The 20,652-nt window shown below is 49.8% G+C and overlaps 1 protein-coding gene across 2 annotated transcripts in view; it reads right to left on the bottom strand.

Moving 5' to 3' along the window:
- LOC108546251 (latrophilin Cirl) overlaps nt 1-20,652 on the bottom strand; it is a 290,348-nt gene that overhangs the window by 38,237 nt on the left and 231,459 nt on the right. For both annotated transcript variants that reach the window (XM_017898239.1, XM_017898240.1), the window contains exon 3: nt 17-203. In XM_017898239.1, the coding sequence (XP_017753728.1) occupies nt 17-203 (187 nt within the window). The remainder of the gene's footprint in view (nt 1-16; nt 204-20,652) is intronic.

A 20,652-nucleotide genomic window follows, 5' to 3' on the forward strand; every position in this document is an offset into this window, starting at 1 on the left:
TCATCGGAATACTTACTCGTTGTTCAGCACCCGGAAAGACTTGGGTGACATGCAGTTGACGCTCCACTCGGTGTTCCCGTGCTCGTTGCATATCGTTATCGAGAACCTTCCATAATTCGCTCTTATGAGGTGGATCAGCTTCCCCTCGCCGCACTCGATCCACAGTGTTTTGCCTTCGCAGGCGTACGCGGTGTCGTACCTATCTGTAACAGAGACGAAGAAAGGGCCTCGTTAGTCGCTGCGGTTCGTGTCAAACGCGTGGTGAACGCGAACGTTTCGCGTGCAAAGAAAATTACGCGACGATGTATACACTGGTATACAATGGTCTCGTGGAAATCGCACTGTCAATCGCGCGGAGTGTACAACGAGTTTTTCATTGCCCGATGGAAACAACGGAAGCAATCCAGCTGCTGGTCAAGGCAAGCGACAAACACTTGGCAGTGGTAGCAGAGCATGCCTCGTTTCGCTCTTAAAAGTCGGCGTATGCAACGAGGGTCTAATTAGTCGACGCGATCGTCGAACAATGAGAAAACGAATAAAATACCGGAGTCACGACTCGGTTGTAAAGAAATAACACCACGGACCCCCTTGCTCCGCCCCGTTGACGATAGTCTCCGGCGGCGGGGCGGGGGGAGGGGGCTTGAATTACCGAGAATGAATAAGGAGTCCAGAGCAAGGAGGAAGGGGTTGGAGGTTTCCAAGCGTCGAGAGTCAAGGACACGTCAAAGTAGCTTGCACGAAATTACAGTGACGAGCCAGTTGGAGAAGGGTAGCTCGGTGGTTGTTGCCGGGCAGGCCGAGTCAGAGGGTGCATTACCGGCACGCAGTTGGCTGGGCTGTGTCGCGTTGCGAAGTGTAATGGAATTAAGATAAAGGACACCGGTGTATAGACGCGCGTATACAGGGGACGCAAACAATGAGACGTCGTCGCGAGAGAGAGAGAGAGAGAGAGAGAGAGAGAGAGAGAGTCAGTTGTTGCCGCACGGTTCGCGGGATCGACTGACAGGAGGTCGAGATAGCCGGCTCAGGCTCAGGCTCGGCCCTTTGTCGATCCTCCCCCATCTATTCGCCGCTCCGGGGATTTATCCCGCGGAAAATCTGCCAGCGGGAAGCTTCCTTTGAAAGCAAATTAGCGAATTTACGGGCGCGACTTTCCTCGAAGAAAAGTCGGCCGAGTCCTTCTCTCGCTTTTGCCGCTGTCGTTGCTCTCCTCCTCGTCTCGTCACACGATGCGTCTGCCGGCGACGCGTTCTTCCGGGGCACGGTTGCTTTTCTTCGCGGATGCGGCTCGTGGCTCGGTTTAATGGCCGCGAAAATGGCTGAAGTGGCGCGAGGATATTCCGTCTGCTCGGCAAACATTCAGACGGTTGAAGAAGTGCGAAGTAACGGGCGTAGCCGGGGAACATCGGCACGGTGATTACCTGGGATTACGGAAGGATTAGACAACCAAGTAATTCTATCGAAAGTAACGTCTAGACCGTGTTAATCCGTATATCTGTTTTAAGTGCGCGATAAATTAAACTTTCTTCGCGTACACCGATATTTCATTATTTCCACATCGGCACCTGGCGTCAACAATCGCGATTGTTACGCGCACCGAGGTGCGGAACACGTTCGAGGTAGATAAAAAGAGCTGCTAAGAAGACTAACGGCCAGAAGAAAGGCTCGTAAAACTAGGTCCAGGCTTATTTAGACGGAGGAATGATAGATCTGCCATAATACCGGTCAGCTATGGTGCTCGGCACAGTGACGAACGGCGCAGGCGGTGTGTGTGCTGTGTCTCGAAGAAGGAAGAAGGCGGCGAGAAGTACCCCGGGGAACGGACCAAGAGGACTAACACGGGGGCAAGGCCGAGAGGAGTACTATAGCCGGGGAGAGGGCTGTAATAACTCTGTCCGTGAAAGCCCCGTCGTGAGTTCATTAGTTCCATACCGACGCGCCACAATGCCATTTTAGACCGCTGTTAGGACTTTTCGCGGACGAGCGCGGTTCGGCGCCATGTTTCTCGCGCTCGCGAAAAATTCCACGCCGATGAATTCCGGCGCGTTCTCAGCTCGATTACTCGTGTCGTCGCGGGAAGAACGAAGAAAGGAGGGGAAAAAAAAAGAAAAAGGACTCGATGACGACACGATCGATATTGGATCGTTAAGTTTAACGAGTTTTTACGAAGATCGAATGTCGGACCTTACCTAGCCTTTGTATTCCGTGAAACGAAGAACAAAGGACAGACGATTGTACGCCGTAATAAGGTAAACTCGAGCCTATCGACACCGATTCGAGGGGAGTACATTAGAAGAGAGTAGCCGTAAAAACGCAGGGCGGTGCGAGCGGCACGAAGAAATGCCGATTTTACGGTATCTCCAGGCTTTCCATTACCGTAAAAGACCTCGAGGTATTCGTTTTAAACGAGAACAAAATCGCCGGTCACGCCGGGATGGATTCCTCGAGTCGCGGCAGGGAGAGCGAGCGAGACGGAGAGAGAGGGGCAGAGAGAAAATAGTAGATTTTATAGGATCCAGGTAATTTCTCACCGCTTCCTTTCCTAGGTGTTCGCGTCGCGATTAACCGACCCCAAGGCACCGGCCTCGCTTATTCCTCGCTGCGGTTTGTTCACCGTTAATTAAGCGTGTCTCGATAACACCGTAAGCGGCAGGTAATCGATATACGGCGTCATCGTGGCTCGAACAGCATCCGCACGGCTGAGACAGAAACGCCATGTGCATCGGGTGTACTACGCGTCCGTTGTACGTAGGAACCGTGGCACGGTAAAAAGCTTGCCGGTGCTGCTGACCGTTGCTGCTACAAACGGAGCTCGAATGAGCTTTGCTTCCGTGAAACGAGCGTGTCCTAACCGCGGCCGCATGTCGCTCGCCTCGCGCGTCACTCGCAGCTGCGCCCTGCAACCGGTGCATTCTCTCGGTGCACCTCTAACGCGAGCACGATGAAAAAAAGGCCGCGTTCAAGCTGACGTAAAGGAACACGCTCCGCACCAGCTTCCTTCTCGTCCGAACGCCGGCCCTCTGGCATTCCTCCCCCTTTTATCACGGCAGACCGGTCACTTTCGACCTTTTTCTCTCCTCTCCGTCCGCGTTTTACCTTTTTGCTTTCGTTCCCCTACTCCACGCTGGCATCGAGTTTTTCGCTTCCGAATTTAATGCAGGCGAGATGTTTGCGTCTTTTAGCGGTAGTTAGAGGCGTTCGGGTGTCGTTTGCCTTTTTCAATATAATCGAGGCAAGTGTACGGGCTATAATAATACCGGTTAGACCGCTACCCGAGACAATGGCCCGGTCCTTTTGTTGGCCGCGTTAAGGTATCGCGGTAATTAATTGCGATACTCTCGACATCGAGAGTAAACGATGACTCTTCCTTCTCGCGAATCAAACACCAGTCGTGTCGTGGCCATTGTAACCGCGACTTTCAGTCGTTTCCTCCGTCAGTCACGTCGTCGTTACTCTCTAAATGCGCAGCGAGACAGGCAAAGGGGTAGAAGACTATTACGATCCGCGCGGAAAGCGAGATTGAAGTGCCGCGAGCTTCCTGTGTCGGGAAGCGTTACCTCCCGTTTCGCGATTTCGTTACACGGGCTGTCTTGAAAAAAAAAACGAAAGAAAAAAAGGAAAAAGGAAAAAAGAAAAAGGAGAAAGAAAATGTTCCTCGCGGAAGCGCGCACCCGAACACGGAGGATAATGACGATACGCGGAGGACGCTGCGCGATAACCTGGGCTCGTCGTCTCGACGAACGAAGAACGACAGGAAAATCTGCCATCTTTTTACCCGAGTTCTCGCGTCTGACCCTCGCATCGCACTTTGACGGAGTGCATTCGAATGAATGCCGTGAAAAGTTTTTAACGAGTGCACTCTCTCGCCGACGCTGCAACGCCCCGTCGCCGCGTCTAGCGAAAATGACGACGACGTCGACGTGATCCGAAGGTGCAACGACGCTGTCGTCGGGAGAAAAATATTCCGACGAAATTGCTGCACGTTGTTACCGCTTTGCCTCCCCGATTGCCTTCCAGAAGCGATAAACGATTCGTCGATCTCGATCGAACCCAACGCTCCGGATATCTTCCCCAAAAGTAAATTCGACAAAGGGAAATTAATTTAGGGAAACGATCGTTTCGAAATAGACTTTTGCAATGAAATTTGTATCCCAGCGAAACGAACGGAGAACAAAGTCCTTAATTCGCGATATTTCGAGCAGCGCCCCGTCGGTACTATCGCGTCTCGCGCCAATTAATCGGGTCTCGATTGTATAACGTTCAAGGAGAGTATCTAATCAACCGAGTTTCCCGAGATTGCGGCGGAGACGCGGATTTCCATCACGGTCCTATCGAAGTTCTTTGAAGTCGACCCGGTGGCTGTCGTCGCTGTCTCGCGACAGACGCCGGTCGCCAGGGAAGGTGAGAACGCCGCAGGATTTCGTGCGGTCAATGCGCAGCCTGAACTCTGCCCAGGGATTCTAAGTACGGATTCTGAGGCACAACGGGCTTCAAACTTGCCGTCGCTACCTAGAAAGCTCTCTCGTCCATGTGCGCGTTGCTGTAAAGGCGAGGCTGCGTGTATCGGTTCGCCTGACGCGCGCGTAAGTGCGCGTGTACCCGTGAACGATGGGGTGGAAGCGCTCGAATACCGGCAGGACCACCCCCTGGGACAAAGTTTCAAGGGAGCCGGTCCGAGTAACCGTGTTTCGAGTCGTTCGATCGACCTCGGGATTTACGCGATGCGTCAACTCGCAGCATAGAAGAGTGCCGCGAAAGTAACTGCTCGCGTGATCGCGCGGTCGTCGGCCACCGTCGCGAGACTCCTCCGCTTCGATTTGACTTGGAAATCGGTAAAAATCGCACACCTCGAACTCGGGTTCCAGGAAATCGAAGGACTTCACGGTTCGATTCGGTGAAATTCAAAGTGGATCGATTCGGGAGCGAAATTGAACGTGGCTAATGAACCACGGGATCGTGTTTTACGCGATCGGATTAAACAGTTCGATTAAAGATCGCGTCGTCTTCACCGGGTGAAACGAATTTTTGAACTCGGGCGATTCGAGGAACGGCGGGACGAGAGAATACGCGATACGGGTAGAGGAGACAAGAAATTCCAAGTACCGGAGTATCAGCGTTTCCCGGAGGGAGATAATTAATTATCCGTACTACTCCATCGCGCGTGTAGGGCGAACGTATGGCCAATAAAGCATTCGATATTTCTCGATTAATTCCAGATCCGTCGAACCGGCTGCGAGACACGAGACGCCGTGGCTGAGAGAGACGCCGCGCATCCTGCTCTCTCGCCGGGCATTCCGTGTGGACGGCGCGTGGAGGGAAAAGAGGAGAATCGCAGTTTACCATTAATGACTTCGGGTAATAATATATCGGAGGTCCGGCAAGCCGTGCCTCCCGCTGCCGCGGCGGCCAACTTGAAAGGGCCGACCTAACAGCGGGATGTCGTCAGCCCGATGCGGTCTTAGGCCTCGAAACCTTTACTATGGTATATACACTCGCCGTGGGTGATGCCTCGTTGAAACACTGTGCGGCCATTGTTGCCCACGGACACGATTCCCCGTCCGGCCGGCAACGCTCGTCGCACCACCCTCTCCGCCCCGAACGCGCCGCTCTTCGGCAACGATTTCAGCGGATTCGAGGGACGAACCGAGCCAGCACCGTTTTTCGAACCGCGTCCAAGCGTATCGGGACTCGGGTGTTGCGAGGAATCGATGACACGACGGGAGAAGAATGGGTGGAGGGTTGCGAGAGTTTCATTACGAATAATGGAAGAGAAGACGTTCTTTCCGAAGAAGAGGGACACGCGATTCGCGTTGTAAAAGCTGTCGTTCTCCAAATCCAAAATCTTTAGATCGGGTCATAATCGCGAGAGACGATCAATTTCGTCGATGCTACCGTATTACGCAAACGTACGCGTCGAATACTACTTGCCGTTTGAAATGTTCGCGGGAAAGAGAGAATTTCTCAAGCCAGAATGGTTAAAAATTTCCAATGTAAACAGGGGGAAATATGCTTGGAACCGCGGGATTTAACATCCACTCGTCTTCTCGGTAACAGTTCCGATCTTGTAATAAAAGGAATAACCATATTAAAGCGTAACAAATTAAAAGATTAGCCGGGAAGCGAGGAAGCCCGCGTATCCGTGTCAGAAGTACACCGTGACGCGTCGTTAATTATTTTCCCAGGGATTAAAAGCTGAAACTCGGAGGATGGAAAACTATTGCTCTGGCGTGCAGGAACGGGCATGGAAGGCTGCGAGGCGTGCACCGGGGAAAGAAAAAGAGCGCGCGTTTGGTTCTCGCGGCTATCGATCGAGGGCAACATTATAGAGACGCGAGTTCGGCGTCGGTGCACTGCTCGTCCGGTTGGCCATGCATCTTTGGGCTCGGCGAGCTGCACACGGTTGCTGCTGCACTCTCCGTGAAGCGCTCCCGGGACGCATAAATCAAAGTCCTCCGTGGAGACTTGCCTCGGTTACGTTCTTCGCTCGCTTCCTCTCGCTCGCTCTTTCGCGTCCCTCCGCTCGTTTCATCCGTGCTTCTCCCACGAGCCAGCATGGACCGTCGCCTCCTCTTCTCTCTGGCCCGCTCTCTCCACCCGGCCTTCGAACGGCCGAGCCGAGCGTGTTGGCGGAATTTCTAATTCGAGCTAATCCTTTTTCGCCGCTCTAATTACATTATCAATTCACGGTGGAAGGGACCTGCTGTGGCCAGCAAGGGCCGACGGTGTGTGCGTGTGTGCGCGAGCGCGCGCGCGCCCTCGGATACGCTCGGTGCATCGGCATTTACATGGTCGGCCTGTTGCACGTCGCGGTCTCGTCGCGCTCGACTGATTTATGGCGGCCGAATAAATTATAAGGAGCAGATAGAAAAGAGCGTCAACCGGCTTTGGAGGACGGTGTCAGCAATTATCTGCCGCCGGCCTGCTCCTCCCCGTCCCTCGCGATCGATTATCTCGCCGGACCGACGAAATTTCGCGTCGAATCGAATTTCGAATTTCGAGGAGGTGCGGTTGTTCCTCTTGTACCTGAAAATGGAATTGCCTGCCCCTCTTTTTACCATTTTCTTCTTTTTCTCCTTTTCCTCTATTATTTCTCCCCTTTTCTTCCCTTTATCAAGTGCCTCGAGATTATTGACTGGGGTAATGCAATTAAAGCTCGCATTTTATGAGAGGGTATTATGGTTCCCGACGATACGTGCAGGTTACGTTAATTGTACGAGCATTATTCTCATTTGCATCCGCTGCCCTTCGACAAAAATTGAATTCTTCGATGGGGGGATACGAGTATAATCCGCGTATGTACGTCTTTCTGCGAGTTTCCAGCCGAATTCCGTGAAACGACTAGCCAAAGAGCAGATAGACCTCTAGCGAGAACGAAACGCGACGCGCGTGTCTTCGACGTCGCTCCCACGTCGAAGGTGCGTGCCGATCTAATTATCATTGGAGATTCGATCGGAATGCCGTTGTCGCCAGTCGGAATTCCACTTGGCCAGTGGTGGTACCGGTGCGTCGCTGATCGGCCTTAATTAGCCTCCGCTTGCGGAAATATTTAAAAACGCTTGATCGACCACGTGGCTCGTGCACGAGCTACACGTCGCGAAGACGCGCGATTAAACGCGATTCGTAATTACATTCCGTGAGTAATGGAATGGTATTTATGAAGTCTCGGTGAATCTGCCACACGGACCTCCCCTCTCGGCCATAATGGATAACGCAATCCGGACGTAATTTCGCGCTTAGGAAAGCACGTGGGCATAATTTACAACTCGCGAGACAGCCGGCTAAACGAGAAGAATCGCGGCGAGTCGTTCGATCGGGCGAATAAACGCGCAGACGATCGTTCGAGGGGCCTATCGTTCGCGTCTTCCAGCTAGTATTGTTCCTGGCACGTCGCGCTGCACCGCGCTGCACCGCGCTGCACCGCGCTGCACCGCGCCGGTCGGATCGTTTAACAGAGCTGAGGCAGATGCAGCGGTCGGAAATAAGAAACCGTATTATACATCCTATCGCGTAGTTTTCACGGTTCACGATGACGTCACTGTAAGATAGCAGGCGGGGTAACACGAGACACCTCTTATCTGGCTTATTTAGCGATCACGTTTCATACATCTCCCATTCATAATATTTTCATTGTGCCGGCCGTGTATGAATCGCCGATCCAATTACACGCGGAGCTGAAATTATCGGCCGATACGCGAACGATCCGTAGCGACAAAATACGAACGACGATCGGGATCTCGTTGTGCTTTCTAACGCTTGCACAGCTCGCTCGTGGGTCGGGGTCATAATTTACGCAGGCAATTGGATGCTCGCAGCAGCCTTCATCGATGCGCGCTGTCGGCCCTCCTCAAAGAACTTCCTTTTCCTCGAGTTCCTTTATTATAAAGACGAACTACCTCCCGACCATCTGTTTCTCTTATGCCTCTCGCTCTTCCACCTATGCGAGCATTCCCGCGATAATTTCCGTACGCGCTTATTCCGAGATAACATCCTGGAATACCGATGATTAAACGCGAGCTAACGGAAGAACGCCGTCGCGGCCGCGGCTCAAAGGGTAAAAGAGCAACGACGCGGCGAAGGATACATACTTTACACGGCTCCCACTTCGCTAATAATCAGCGTGGCCCGCATTTCGCGACATCGAATTCGATTCGCGTTACATGACAGGTAACACGAGCGGTCGCGTGTAAACGGCCCCAACGGAACGGTGACGGGAGAGCAAGGGGCGTCGCACGGGGACGGGGAGGAACGTGGACGAGGTACGAGGTGTGCCGGAGAGAAACGAAAAATCGTTACTGTCGCGTTCCCGAGGAGGGAAGGAGAGAAAAAAATTTTGGATAGAGGATGGACACCGGTCGCGAGACGTCACTCATCGCGGACGTCGGCACCGTCGTCCAACCCTGTCGATATCAGTTACCGTACTCACCGCGCGTCGCTTGATCGATGACCGACGCGATGGAAATGACATTTCGTGGAATGCCGTTGTCGTCGCCGACCACTTTTTTCTCTCCCACACTCTCCTCCTCTCTCTCTTCCTCCCTCTCTACCCATCCTTCACCCCTTTCTCTCTTTGTATCTCTGATTTTTTCGCCCCTTCTTCCTTTTATCCCCGTTCTCTTTGTCCGTCTCTCCCCATTTTATATTTTTTTCTCCTCCCCTTTTTGTTCTCTTTACCCTTCTGCTGGAAATTAACGCAATTCGCTTCTCACGCGGTTCGGCTTGTTTTCGCGCGAAGATTGGGTTTATCATAAAAATATGAGTCGGGAAAAAGAGTCGACGGTGCGAACTGCCGGTATGAATAGAGGATTAGCCTGACGCGTATTTCGTAGAAGCGTGGGTGATATAGTTGGCACATAATCGTAAAACGAAAACTATCTACGGCTGACCGACCAACGGTCGCCGAAACCGCTGCTGGCCGCTTAATGTCTATTGCATTTTTATTTTTATCCAAACGAACGGCAGGTAATTTTCGAAATCGCGAAACGCTGACGCCTTCCGCCATTGTTTCAACGCTGTAATTGCCCGACTTTGACAGGAATCATGCAACGGACGGTCATTGACACGGTTTCGCGCGAAATACGCTTTGCATGCGAACCGTCGATCCTGTGACTATGTTCCCCGCGATTCGCGATAACGGATCCGACGAAAATCGAAGATCCCGTCAGTCAGGAAACCGTACGAACGTGTTTTTCGCGTTTGTCGAAATTTTTCTAATGGAAACGACGAAGAACGCGATGTCAATCGCACATAGAACGAAAAACAGAGAAACGAGGTATTTCTCTTTGGTCGCTATTTTACTCGACGTTCGAAATCGACGTTTTCAATCTCGACAATGTTTCATTCCCCCGCCCCCCTCCTTCCTTTTTCCTTCTCAACCGAAAAATAGCGGAATAATACAATTTTAATGAACTCGAAAGGTGGAAGAAGCGAACGTAAACGATTGAAGCGTTTGAAGGGTCACGATCTCGTCGGAGGCCTCTTTATAATAGTAATTGAAGCAGCATCCATCCAGTTAAAGGTTATTAAAATTCTTCGAAGGCGTGTATCAGAGGAGACGGCGTTTTCGCGATGGCTAACGGCATTACGGATTAATTTCCAGAGACAAAAAGGGTGCGTCAGAGAACGAGAGGATGGTCGGCGAGGGGGTGGGTGGGAAAGGAGAACGGCTCTCATAAATTTCCCAGACCGGGCTGAAACAAAAGGACGATTGTACGCCGAACACGGCAGGAAAAAATCGTCCCAACGTGCGTATATATATATCTTGATTAATTCAGATACTATACGTTCGTGCCGGTTGCTCTCGCGAGGGGATCGCGCGCGGAGTCGCGCAGACAGTCGGAGAGGGACGCGAAAACGCGGTTCCTGCTGGTCCGACAACGAGGGACGCAGAGGCAGGAAGAAAGAGACGTCTAATGCACATCTACGGCTATCACGAACGACATAATTGCGAGGTATACTTCATTAAACGAGATCGTCTGAGTCGGTGGGCGTATGTGGCACGTCTCGTTACGTTGATCCTCGTCTCACCGTGCCGCGGTGTTGGTACACGCATACTCGTGCACACCTGGAAAGAGCGCCTCTCAACCATTTTCAACCCCCACCGTGTTCTCTCTCTCTCTCTCTCTCTTCTCTCTCGTTCCTCCTACGTCCCCATGCCACCCCCTTATACCGTTTCTTTCTACCTTTTTCTCCCGCTTTATCTGCCCATCCTCTTTCCATTCGCGCACCGTCGTTTCACGTACACGCGCGTGCACACACGCCGAGCTTAACCCTCTCTGCGACGACGAGCGCACTCTACTCGAAAGCTTTGACATCGGAGACGTCGGCAAGTACACCGGAGGACGGATTTATCGGATATTCTTCTCCATCCGGAGCGCGAGGCAGCGGGGCAGACGGAGGATTTCAACCGCGATGGGAGAGAGAGGTGTAGGTAGGAATTATTACCGAGCCGAAGAGAACTTTCGCGGGTCCAAGCTGCCGCGCGCCGATGCGTTATGAAAATTTGTCCCGTGGATGAGCCCCGCGATCGTGAGAAGTTTCGTCGGCCGGGCTGGGGCTCGAGACGAAGGAAGATGAGCTCGTATTAACGAACGGTATTCGCGTCTGCAGTGGTAATTTTAATATTCGTTGTAAAAGCACCCCTGTTGCATACTCGTTCCCTTTGTCCGAGAGTCACTCCCGGTTAGTTGATAATTACAAAATTCTTCGTTACTTTCATTACCGACGAATTGTTCCTTTCCACGTCGAGAAGGAAAAATTTTGTTCAATTAGTCCGCTGCCTTCCGGTCTGCTGCGTCGTCGTGTCTGCTGCCGGAGTCTCTTCGTATCGATATTCTTTTTCCTCCGTTTTCGAACACGAGGAGGACCGTATCGAACGGCTGTGAGCCTGCATCGAGACAGGTAAAAGAGGACAATCACCGTGGTTGCTTCGTCTTTGAATTACTCGGTTTATTTACTACAGTCGGTATTTGGAAAAATGAACCCTCGGTAAAAAGGAAAGCAGCGTTCTCCGAGGTCTATTACTCGGTATAATCGCCGATTCGACGATTCCGCGCGTTAAAATGGACGGAGCAAACGGAATCTGGACGAAGGCTGGCGAGACGAAGGCAAAGCGGATAATTGTACGCAGAAGACTGCGCGCAAGATGCAAACCTCGAGGGACCGGTCTCCGAGGCCAGTTCCAATCGGTCGTACGTCTTCCTGAGATACTACTCGTATCGAGTTTCCTGGAGGATCGACGTATATCGTTCTCCACGTCGGCGTACGACAAGAAACGACGATAGAATGGCGATCTTAGCGTGGACGCGGCGTCTCGTGTGGGGTATGCTGCACGACGACACCGCCTCCACGGGTCAAAGACCATCGGCGGGGGCTAATAAACGTAGCACGTGTCTCCATCGGGAGAACTCGTAAATGCAGCCGGGCTTCGATACTCGCGACGCGAGTTAATTAAAGAAACAATGTGTCCGCTTCTCTACTTTTCTGCCGCCGCTCTCGGTGGATCGAACGATAGGATTTTATAACGAACCACCGTGCACTCCATGGAACATTGTTTCCCGTTATTCCCGTGTAATTTAATATTCCATTATTTTTTATTCCGGTAATTCTTCCTCCGTGCCCGTGTAAAAGAGGCAAAAGAAACGGAACAACGGCGAAACCGTGATATGTTTCGGTAATGGCTTTCCGTTACAATACAGGGTATAACAAAGTTGAAATGTTAAATGGGATTGATGAATTCGTGATGCGGATTAAACGTGGTATTAACTTCGGGAATCGTATGAAAAATTCAACCACGGGATATCGCGTTTCGTGAATTTTCCCAGCGCGCTTACGAAATTGCGCGGATCCATGCTCGAATTTTAAGACGAGCTTCTCTTTAATCCAGCATGGCGGAACGAAGGAGAAGAAAGCTGGGTTAGGATAAAGAACCTACGGGCGCGTTTTATAAGATTTCGAGAGTGACTTAATAAGTCGTACGACTCTGCTCTTCGAGCGAGGAAGCAGCTTCGGGAATCGTTGAAAGAAGACTAATGAGCTTGTTGGCTCGTGGCCGAAGAGAGGGTCATTTCGTGGTTCTTAACCACGGCTCGAATAAAACGGTCATTTCGTTCCCGGCAACCAGCGAAATCTTCGAAAAAATTTATCCCCCATAGTCGACGAGGAACTTGATAAAATATAAATCGCCGCGGAAAGTTTGGTTCCCGATGAATCCCGTGTGGAAAATTTTCGAGCTTTATCTTGACGACGCAACGCGACACGGTGCGATTAACCGTATAATTCTGTAAATTTTCCATAGTGGGTCATGAAAACGCGAATTTTCAACTTTATCTATGATTTCAAGGATAATCCTTATTAACGGTGCTATCATCTACGCTGCACGTCTAATGAAAGTGCACAGTCAGCCGGGACAAGTTGGCCGAAAACTGGTTAGCCAGTAGCGATCGATTACGACCAGTGACCGCGTTTAATATACCGGCATAAATAATAAACGGTTCTCGGGGGCGCAATGTAAACGTAAGCGTGTGTTCCGGTTAGGGAGGTACACAGAACGAGGAAAGCGAGCAGTGAAATGCTCGAGGAAGATCAACAACGCGTCGAACCGTTGAGGTGGAGTGAAAAGTTTCGACGCGAAGGCGTTTCACTTTGGTCGAAAACTTTCTAAATTAGAGTATAGTTCGGGAGCGAAGAGTGCAATGATTTTTAACTAGTGGCCCCCGCAGTGAGAATTTCAGAAAGCGGCTGGAAGTTTAACCTAAAAAACAGGGGCAAGCTGTTTGGTTTTATTAGCCAGAGGCGACGTCGAGCTGATTGGAGTGGAATATTAAAGTGCCGGCGGGAATATTAAGTCGTTCGCACGAAAAAGTTATCGAAGGAAGAAGGTATCGAGAAAAACTATACAGTGTAATTTCGATCGGACAATATTGTTGCAAATCTCGAAAAGCGCGGCGGGAGCTCTGACCATACTCTATATATACGCGTTTGCGCGCGTGTATAACGAGATTGCGACGCTTCGAAAACTTTCGAGGGTCGGTGAATACCGTAGGATTATTTGCAACTTTTAATAAACGACAACAATGACTCGGAAACACGTTGCAACAGTAGAACGATATCCCTAAAGAATGTAAGCGATTCAGGTGTGTCACACGCAACACAGCGAAACGTCGTCGTGTGCCTTCGTGTCGGTGTTGGAGGTTAGGTGTGGTTTGTAGCATTGTTGCAGCATGCCAAATCTGCAAGGGACATTAGAAATGCCACGGCGCCGTTTCAACATTGTTGCAAGCACGCAAATTACTTGGGAAAACTTAGGAAAATTGTGGTACGCGATTACGAAGCTTTTCAAGCTTACTACTAAAGGTGTCGGAATGATAATACCTGTTCGTACTTGCTGCGCTGGCACGTTGTCGCTAATCGCGTCTTTTTCGAGCATGTAATTTAACAAAAGTACATTCAACTCACGACACTGCTTCGTTTATCCGAACAATCTTAAACTTCAATGCATTCGTGTACGGTCCGCGTGTGTTTCTGGCTTCGCGCGAAATATCCTAACACTACTCGCGAATTTATACTCGATTGACGTTCGCTAAAGGAAAAAGTGCGACGTTAGGCGTCCGAACTACATCTGCGCGCGCAGCTTCCTTCCCATAGTGATGACGTCACAACTCCCGCTCAAACGTCTCACGTGACGCGTCGCCATTAGCACGTTGTCGAATTGCTCGTCGTGTGTAATCGCGTAGAAATTAATATTAATAAGGGTCGATGAAGTTTGCGAATAATGTGGTAAAAACAAAGTGGTGTATAACGATCTACTCGAGACAAGCATTCTTTATGATAATAGTCTAACTTGGAAAGGTAAAACATGTCACGGAATAACATACGGTTATATCAATTGCGTACTACGGTCGCGCGGAATGTCACCTATGACAATTAACGAGTGTCGATGAAATTTGCGAATAGTGTGGTAAAAAGAAAGTGGTGCATAACGATCTACTCGAGACAAGCACTCCTTATGATAATAGTCCACCATGGTAGGGTAAAACATGTCACGGAATAATATACGGTCATATCAATTGCGTACTACGGTCGCGCGGAGTGTCACCTATGACAATTAACGAGTGTCGATGAAATTTGCGAATAGTGTGTTAAAAAGAAAGTGGTGCATAACGATCTACTCGAGACAAGCATTCTTTACGACAATAGTCTACCCTGGAAAAGTAAAACGTGTCACGGAATAATATACGGTTATATCAGTTGCGTAGTACGGTCGCGCGGTGTGTCACCTATGAGTACTGTCAACGCTAAACGTTTTATATCCGTATATGTTTAATACAGACGAACCAGATTGCTTGCTCGCCAGTAGAATTAATTTCAGAATTGCTGTTCAGCTGCAAAAATTTTATTCCTACCGATGTGAACGTTCCGAATGTCAACAATCGTAACCTACGCCGGCTATTGCGTCATTCGGAATCAGTCGTCCGTAACGCCGTACGACGCTAGTCCCTTTGTCTACAATATCGTGCGAGATTTCCGGTAAGGAAATCGGATCCAATGTAAACACTGGCGAGGTTCGTCGTTAATTTTCGCCAACGTCTTCCTGCCTCAGTTACGTGTTATTCTTCGATGTGTTTGGACGTAGTAGTGAGTGGTTCGACGCGTGACCGACTCTACTGTTGATTTGCCACGCCCTATTGAGACTTCGCAGAACAAGGAGGTAAGGTAAGAATTCTTATTAATTATCTCATTGAAATTGCAAGAGAATTATAAATATAAGAAGGCGAATACGAATACGAATACGAATACGAATACGAATACGAATACGAATACGAATACGAATACGAGTACGAGTACGAATAGGAATACGAATATTAATACGAATATTAATACGAATATTAATACGAATACGAATACGAATACGAATACGAGTACGAATACGAATACGAATACGAGTATGAGTGCAAATGCGAATACGAATACGAATATTAATACGAATATTAATACGAATATTAATACGAATACGAATACGAATACGAGTACGAATACGAATACGAGTACGAATACGAATACGAATACGAATACGAGTATGAGTGCGAATGCGAATACGAGTACGAGTGCGAATGCGAATACGAATACGAGTGCGAGTGCGAATGTGAATGCGAATACGAATGCGAATGCGATATGTATTATTATACATATATTGGTATATATATTTTCGTATAGAGAATGCGAATACGAATACGAATACGAGTGCGAGTGCGAATGTGAATGCGAATGCGAATGTGAATGCGAATACGAATACGAATGCGAATGCGATATGTATTATTATACATATATTGGTATATATATTTTCGTATAGGAATATGAGCTAAATATTGTATCAGTCCCCCATATTCGACAAATTGGATTCACAATGAAGCAAATAGAAGAGGAACTACGTAACGTCTGTTGCAATAACACAAGGGTATACGGCTTCGCGATAGCCAGGTGAATAGTATATGGTGTATTTTTGCGTTTCCTATAATCCTGCTATCGACGTCCATCGTAATCCCTTCTGGGGCGGGAATCTTAACAGCTTTGCTGTCGCAACGATAACGTCGAAGTAGCGATAAAACGAGAACGCGCGTCCCGACGCGGAATTTACGTCTAGACGCTCAATCCAGATCGGATGCGCGTCCCTGAATTTTTCAAGCATCGAACGCGTCCGTCTATAGCTGTTTCTGCCACCTATGATTATCGTTCGCGGCACGAAAATATCTGGCGTTATCGAAACGAGTTTCGCCAGCAACTAACACGACGGAATGACAGCGAGGAGGATTTTAGAATGTGTAAAGGAAGAAGAAAAACGGTATAATGATTGTGAAACTCGACCGACACGACAGATAGCTCGTCTTCTCCATTTTCTTCGCAGCGAATGCACGTGCACAGACTTCTCGTAACTGGTTCGGTCACGTATCCGCGATAAAATTTTATCCGCTCTGGGAATCCGCGTCTTCGTCCCCGGCTTTCTCTGACCAGTTCGTTCGACGCTGATTGATTCATCGATCACGCGAATCCGAAGGAGTCGTTCGAAATCGTTCATTCGCGTAATTTAATCCTTGAAACTTCCGTCACATCTCCGTATTGTGACACGATTGCCATTTCATGCGTCGCGTTTAATTTCGTCCAAATAAGTCGGAAGCTATCTCTCTCGAACGATAGTACAGGATACATTTCGATGAAAATCGTTGAATTCGAGGAAGGAAGGATCGTAGTGCGCTTCTCGTTCTTTCTCGGAGATTCCACGAAGGAAACGGACGTTATCGGGATAGAAACGTTCGATGTGGCACGCAACGCAGAAATGGAGGCCGGAATCACGGCACGGCTGCATTCCTGTGGTATTTCGGACAGGTTGGAACGTGGATGAATATCTCGACGCCTTTCTCGAAGCGGTTCAAGCGGCAATCTTTCTAATAGCTGTTTCAACTTCTTTCCGGCGTAAACCTGTTATCGGGCTTCGAATGCCTTCCCGGCTCCCGCCAAGTCGTTTTCTTCCACGACCTAGCCGTCCGAGAAACTTAAATTTCAATCGAAAGTTAATCACCTGACCGGTAGAGCGTTTGTCCGATCGAGAGTTGCTAGACAAAGGCTTTGAGACGATTCAGAGCGCACGGATGAAAGAAATTCGACTCGTTGCTGCGACGTGAAAGTGGCGAGATCGCGTTACGTGGCTTCGTTTCTCGCGCCGGAGAGTCACGGGTGTGGGCTGCGAAGGCACGAAAACGAAACGGGAGAAGACGCAGGTGCTCACGGCTACCCAGCCCTGTAATTAGGCTAGGAACGCCGAATCCGTCTGCACAGCCAGCGGGACGGTAGCTGTTCACCTTAAGGGAAACGTGTCAAACATGCTCTCGCCGCTCAAGGATGCACGTGCAAGAAACTCGTAGAGGATGCATACGTAGGTTGTTCATCCAGGAATTTTTCCTCCGTCAGTTTCACGCTAGAAAGCTTCTCGTTCACGCCTACAAACGAATCTCGTTGGAAGGCTCGTTACAAATCTCCCCAATAGGCCGACGATTCCGTAATTCTATATCCTCCGCGAATGATGCCACTCGTGCTTTATTCGAGGAGTCTCGACACTCGGAAACTTCTCAGTGCGTAGTTGGCGTTATCGCGTATCTTACAATTTAATTTCCACGTAGCGTTATCCGCGGGGAGGAAAAGGTTCCTTTAACCGAGTCTCGTGCGACCCTCGAAGAACGTCGGCCTAATCTCGCGAGAGATATCGTTCCAGCGACCACCAAAGTGTCTGTCTTGTAATCGTTAGAGGGGGCAACAAACAGGCCGGAAGAAATTTGCTGCTCGCACCAGCAGCCGCAACCACCGCGCAAGGGGGCAAGGAAAAGAGATTCAGATCTTCAGAGGTGCGCGAACGCGGCCGAGGGGGAAGCTCGAGAAAAGGGACAAGGGCCGGGCGGTATAGACGAGAGTGGCTGGCTTGAAAGAGGTGCTTTACATTATTTCAAGAAGCCGGTTCCACGTTGTGGAGGGCGAAGTGCGAAGGAGGCGAATGAATGGCGAGCGGCTACGAAATAAAACGAGAGCCAGCTGGAAGAAACGTACGGGAGAAAAGAAAGAGGGCGACGTCGTCGACGTCGACGACGTCGACCGGGTACCTGGAGGGAGTCGCGCGAGAGATTTAATTACACGATCGGTTTAAAGGTTTTTCTTCTTGAGCTGATCGCGACATTGTAAATGGCCGAGCATCGTGGAAACCCGTTTTCCACGGCTACTGGCCCGCGCCAACTCGCCTTCTTTGATTCATTATTGAACGATTCTTAACGAGGTTACCATCAATGTTTTTACTCGCTGCCACTGGCTAATTTAATAAGGGGAACAGTTCCGCTTCTTTCCAGGCGGCGTGCTCGTTCGACTTTAATTCTTGGTCCGCGATTTTTCCCCGCTCTCTGTCCGCCCCTGCCCTACGAGGCGGCAGCGACGCGATTAAAAATTCAATTTTATTTATAATCGGATTAGCCGGCCGACGTTTTTCACTGTCAACGTTGCGCGAGCTGCATGCTTTCACATCCTTCTGCATTTTATTTTTCCTTCCCGTTCGAGTTACGTTGTTTCCAGTTAGCGAGTACTCGTTTAAACGTTTTGACGCCGAGAAAATTATGGAAATATAACCCGATCTTTCTACGCTTATTGCAATCCTGCCTCGCATACGTACGTCGGTGCGTAAATAGCACGTTTCTTATCGGCCCGCATATTTTTCGACGATTCGTGAAATTAAGGTTACGCGTAAGAACTCGCGCGGAGGAAAACAAAACGGGGTAGTCTGATGCGCAAGAACGTCGCGCAATTTCTGCGGTATACATCCCATAGGATTCTCCTTGGCGAGAGCGCGAAGGAAAAAGAGCGAAGGAAATTTCACGGCGAAAGTTTGGTGGAAAGAGGAAGCAGCGTTGCACTTAGCGCGCGGTATATAAGATCAAGTCCTTTTCGTCGAGGTCAGTTACAGCCGCCCTGGGAGAACGTTGCGAACAAGGCAACGAGATACACCGGGACGAGCTTCCTTAAACATTCAACGCTCCACCCTCGCCAAGGCACGCAACAACGATCCGACCAGACCATGGAAGGCGCTAACCGATGGAATTGCAATTGCCTATAGCTAGCCGGTGGCTTGCCAGCTCGGCAACGCAACAAGAACGGTCCTTCGCAGACAGGAATTAGGGTACGCGGTTGTATTCAACGGAATCGAGCGTTCCACTTGATTCGGGAATTTCTCTGCTCCCCGGATTCGGACGTTTCTATGCGCCTACCGGGGAAAATAGTTTCGGAATGGTTAGCCCCGACTCGATATAATCCCCAAAGGGACTTTCGTTAATGCGCGCGATACGCAAGGGTTGATCATCGAGGCAACTTTTCGCGGCCGATCCCGTGAATCGACTAACCTTCGCGATTCATCGATTCCGTGGCTTTCCAAGACGACTCGTGATAAATGAAGCGACCTGTATAATGGGGTTAAGGGGGAAGATTAGCCAAGGAGCAATGGGAAATGAATAAACGATGGTACGAGGGTATCGGTAATTATGGAATGGACCTTTTTAAAGGTCGATTTCCATTTGGCGAAATGGGATAAGGACGATCCGCAAAAGGGGCTACCGGCTATTGGGCGATCTCGAAGATGGTTTCGGAACACGATCGACATTGGGTTTCGGGGTGCTTAAATCGAGAGCGTTTACGGTGAATGAAGAAGTCGGTTAGAACGGAGGGCACCGAAAGAAACGAGTATAATAGAGTAACCTGACTGAAATCTTGACACGGACAATTAATTAATTATCGATGTCGCCCTATATCGTGGAGGAAATTTGAATCGAGTAACGAGTTTAACGTGATACGAGTAAATATAAATTTCCCGGTGGTTAAGGTGGCAAAGAGAAAGAGGAAGGGTACGAAGGGTTGCAATGGTGGTACCCTGGACCACCAAGTTGGACACAATGGTGGTGACTCGGGACCACGGTTGCATTTCCCACGTTCTCGAAAAGTTCCCTTTGCGTCGGCCTCGGCCAGCCGAGTTGCATTATCGTTTAATTTCGGCCGCTTTACACGCGGCCCGATTGCCATTCTCGGTTCGATTATCGCGTTCTTTCAGCCGATACCCCGAAAACAATGCAGCACGACAGTTTCCAAGCGGATAAAACGGTTCTCGCTGGCCGCGACGAAAATGAAAAAATCCGACCGAGATGAACTGCGCGTAAGCCTACCAGTGTAGCTCGGTATTTTTTTATTTCCGCCCCAGAAAACATCTCGTATTCCCGTTAATACCGAGCTCGACACTCCCACTACCATCCTGTCCCCGCTGTTCCCGATCCTCTCTTTGTCGTTACTATTCCACGTAATTGCTATTGATTTTGATTCGCGAATACTGGCCGTAGTATCGCGGCCCTCGTTCTCCACCCCCCTACGGCGGAGTTATTTTCCCCCTGCGTCGCTCCACGTCACACTTCCGCGTTATCGGCGTGCCCGATTCTACGTTAATAAATGATATTTTAATCGATGGAATTTTCAATCGCATTCGTGCGCAACCGGAGGAATAATTTAACCTTTGATTAGAGGCGCGCATGCGTTCAATGAAATTGCTGCAAGACTAATTCCCTCTACCTTTACATACACGCTCTT

This window comes from Eufriesea mexicana, unplaced genomic scaffold, assembly GCF_001483705.2.
Source record: "Eufriesea mexicana isolate 0111107269 unplaced genomic scaffold, ASM148370v2 scaffold653, whole genome shotgun sequence".
Lineage (NCBI taxonomy): Eukaryota > Metazoa > Arthropoda > Insecta > Hymenoptera > Apidae > Eufriesea > Eufriesea mexicana.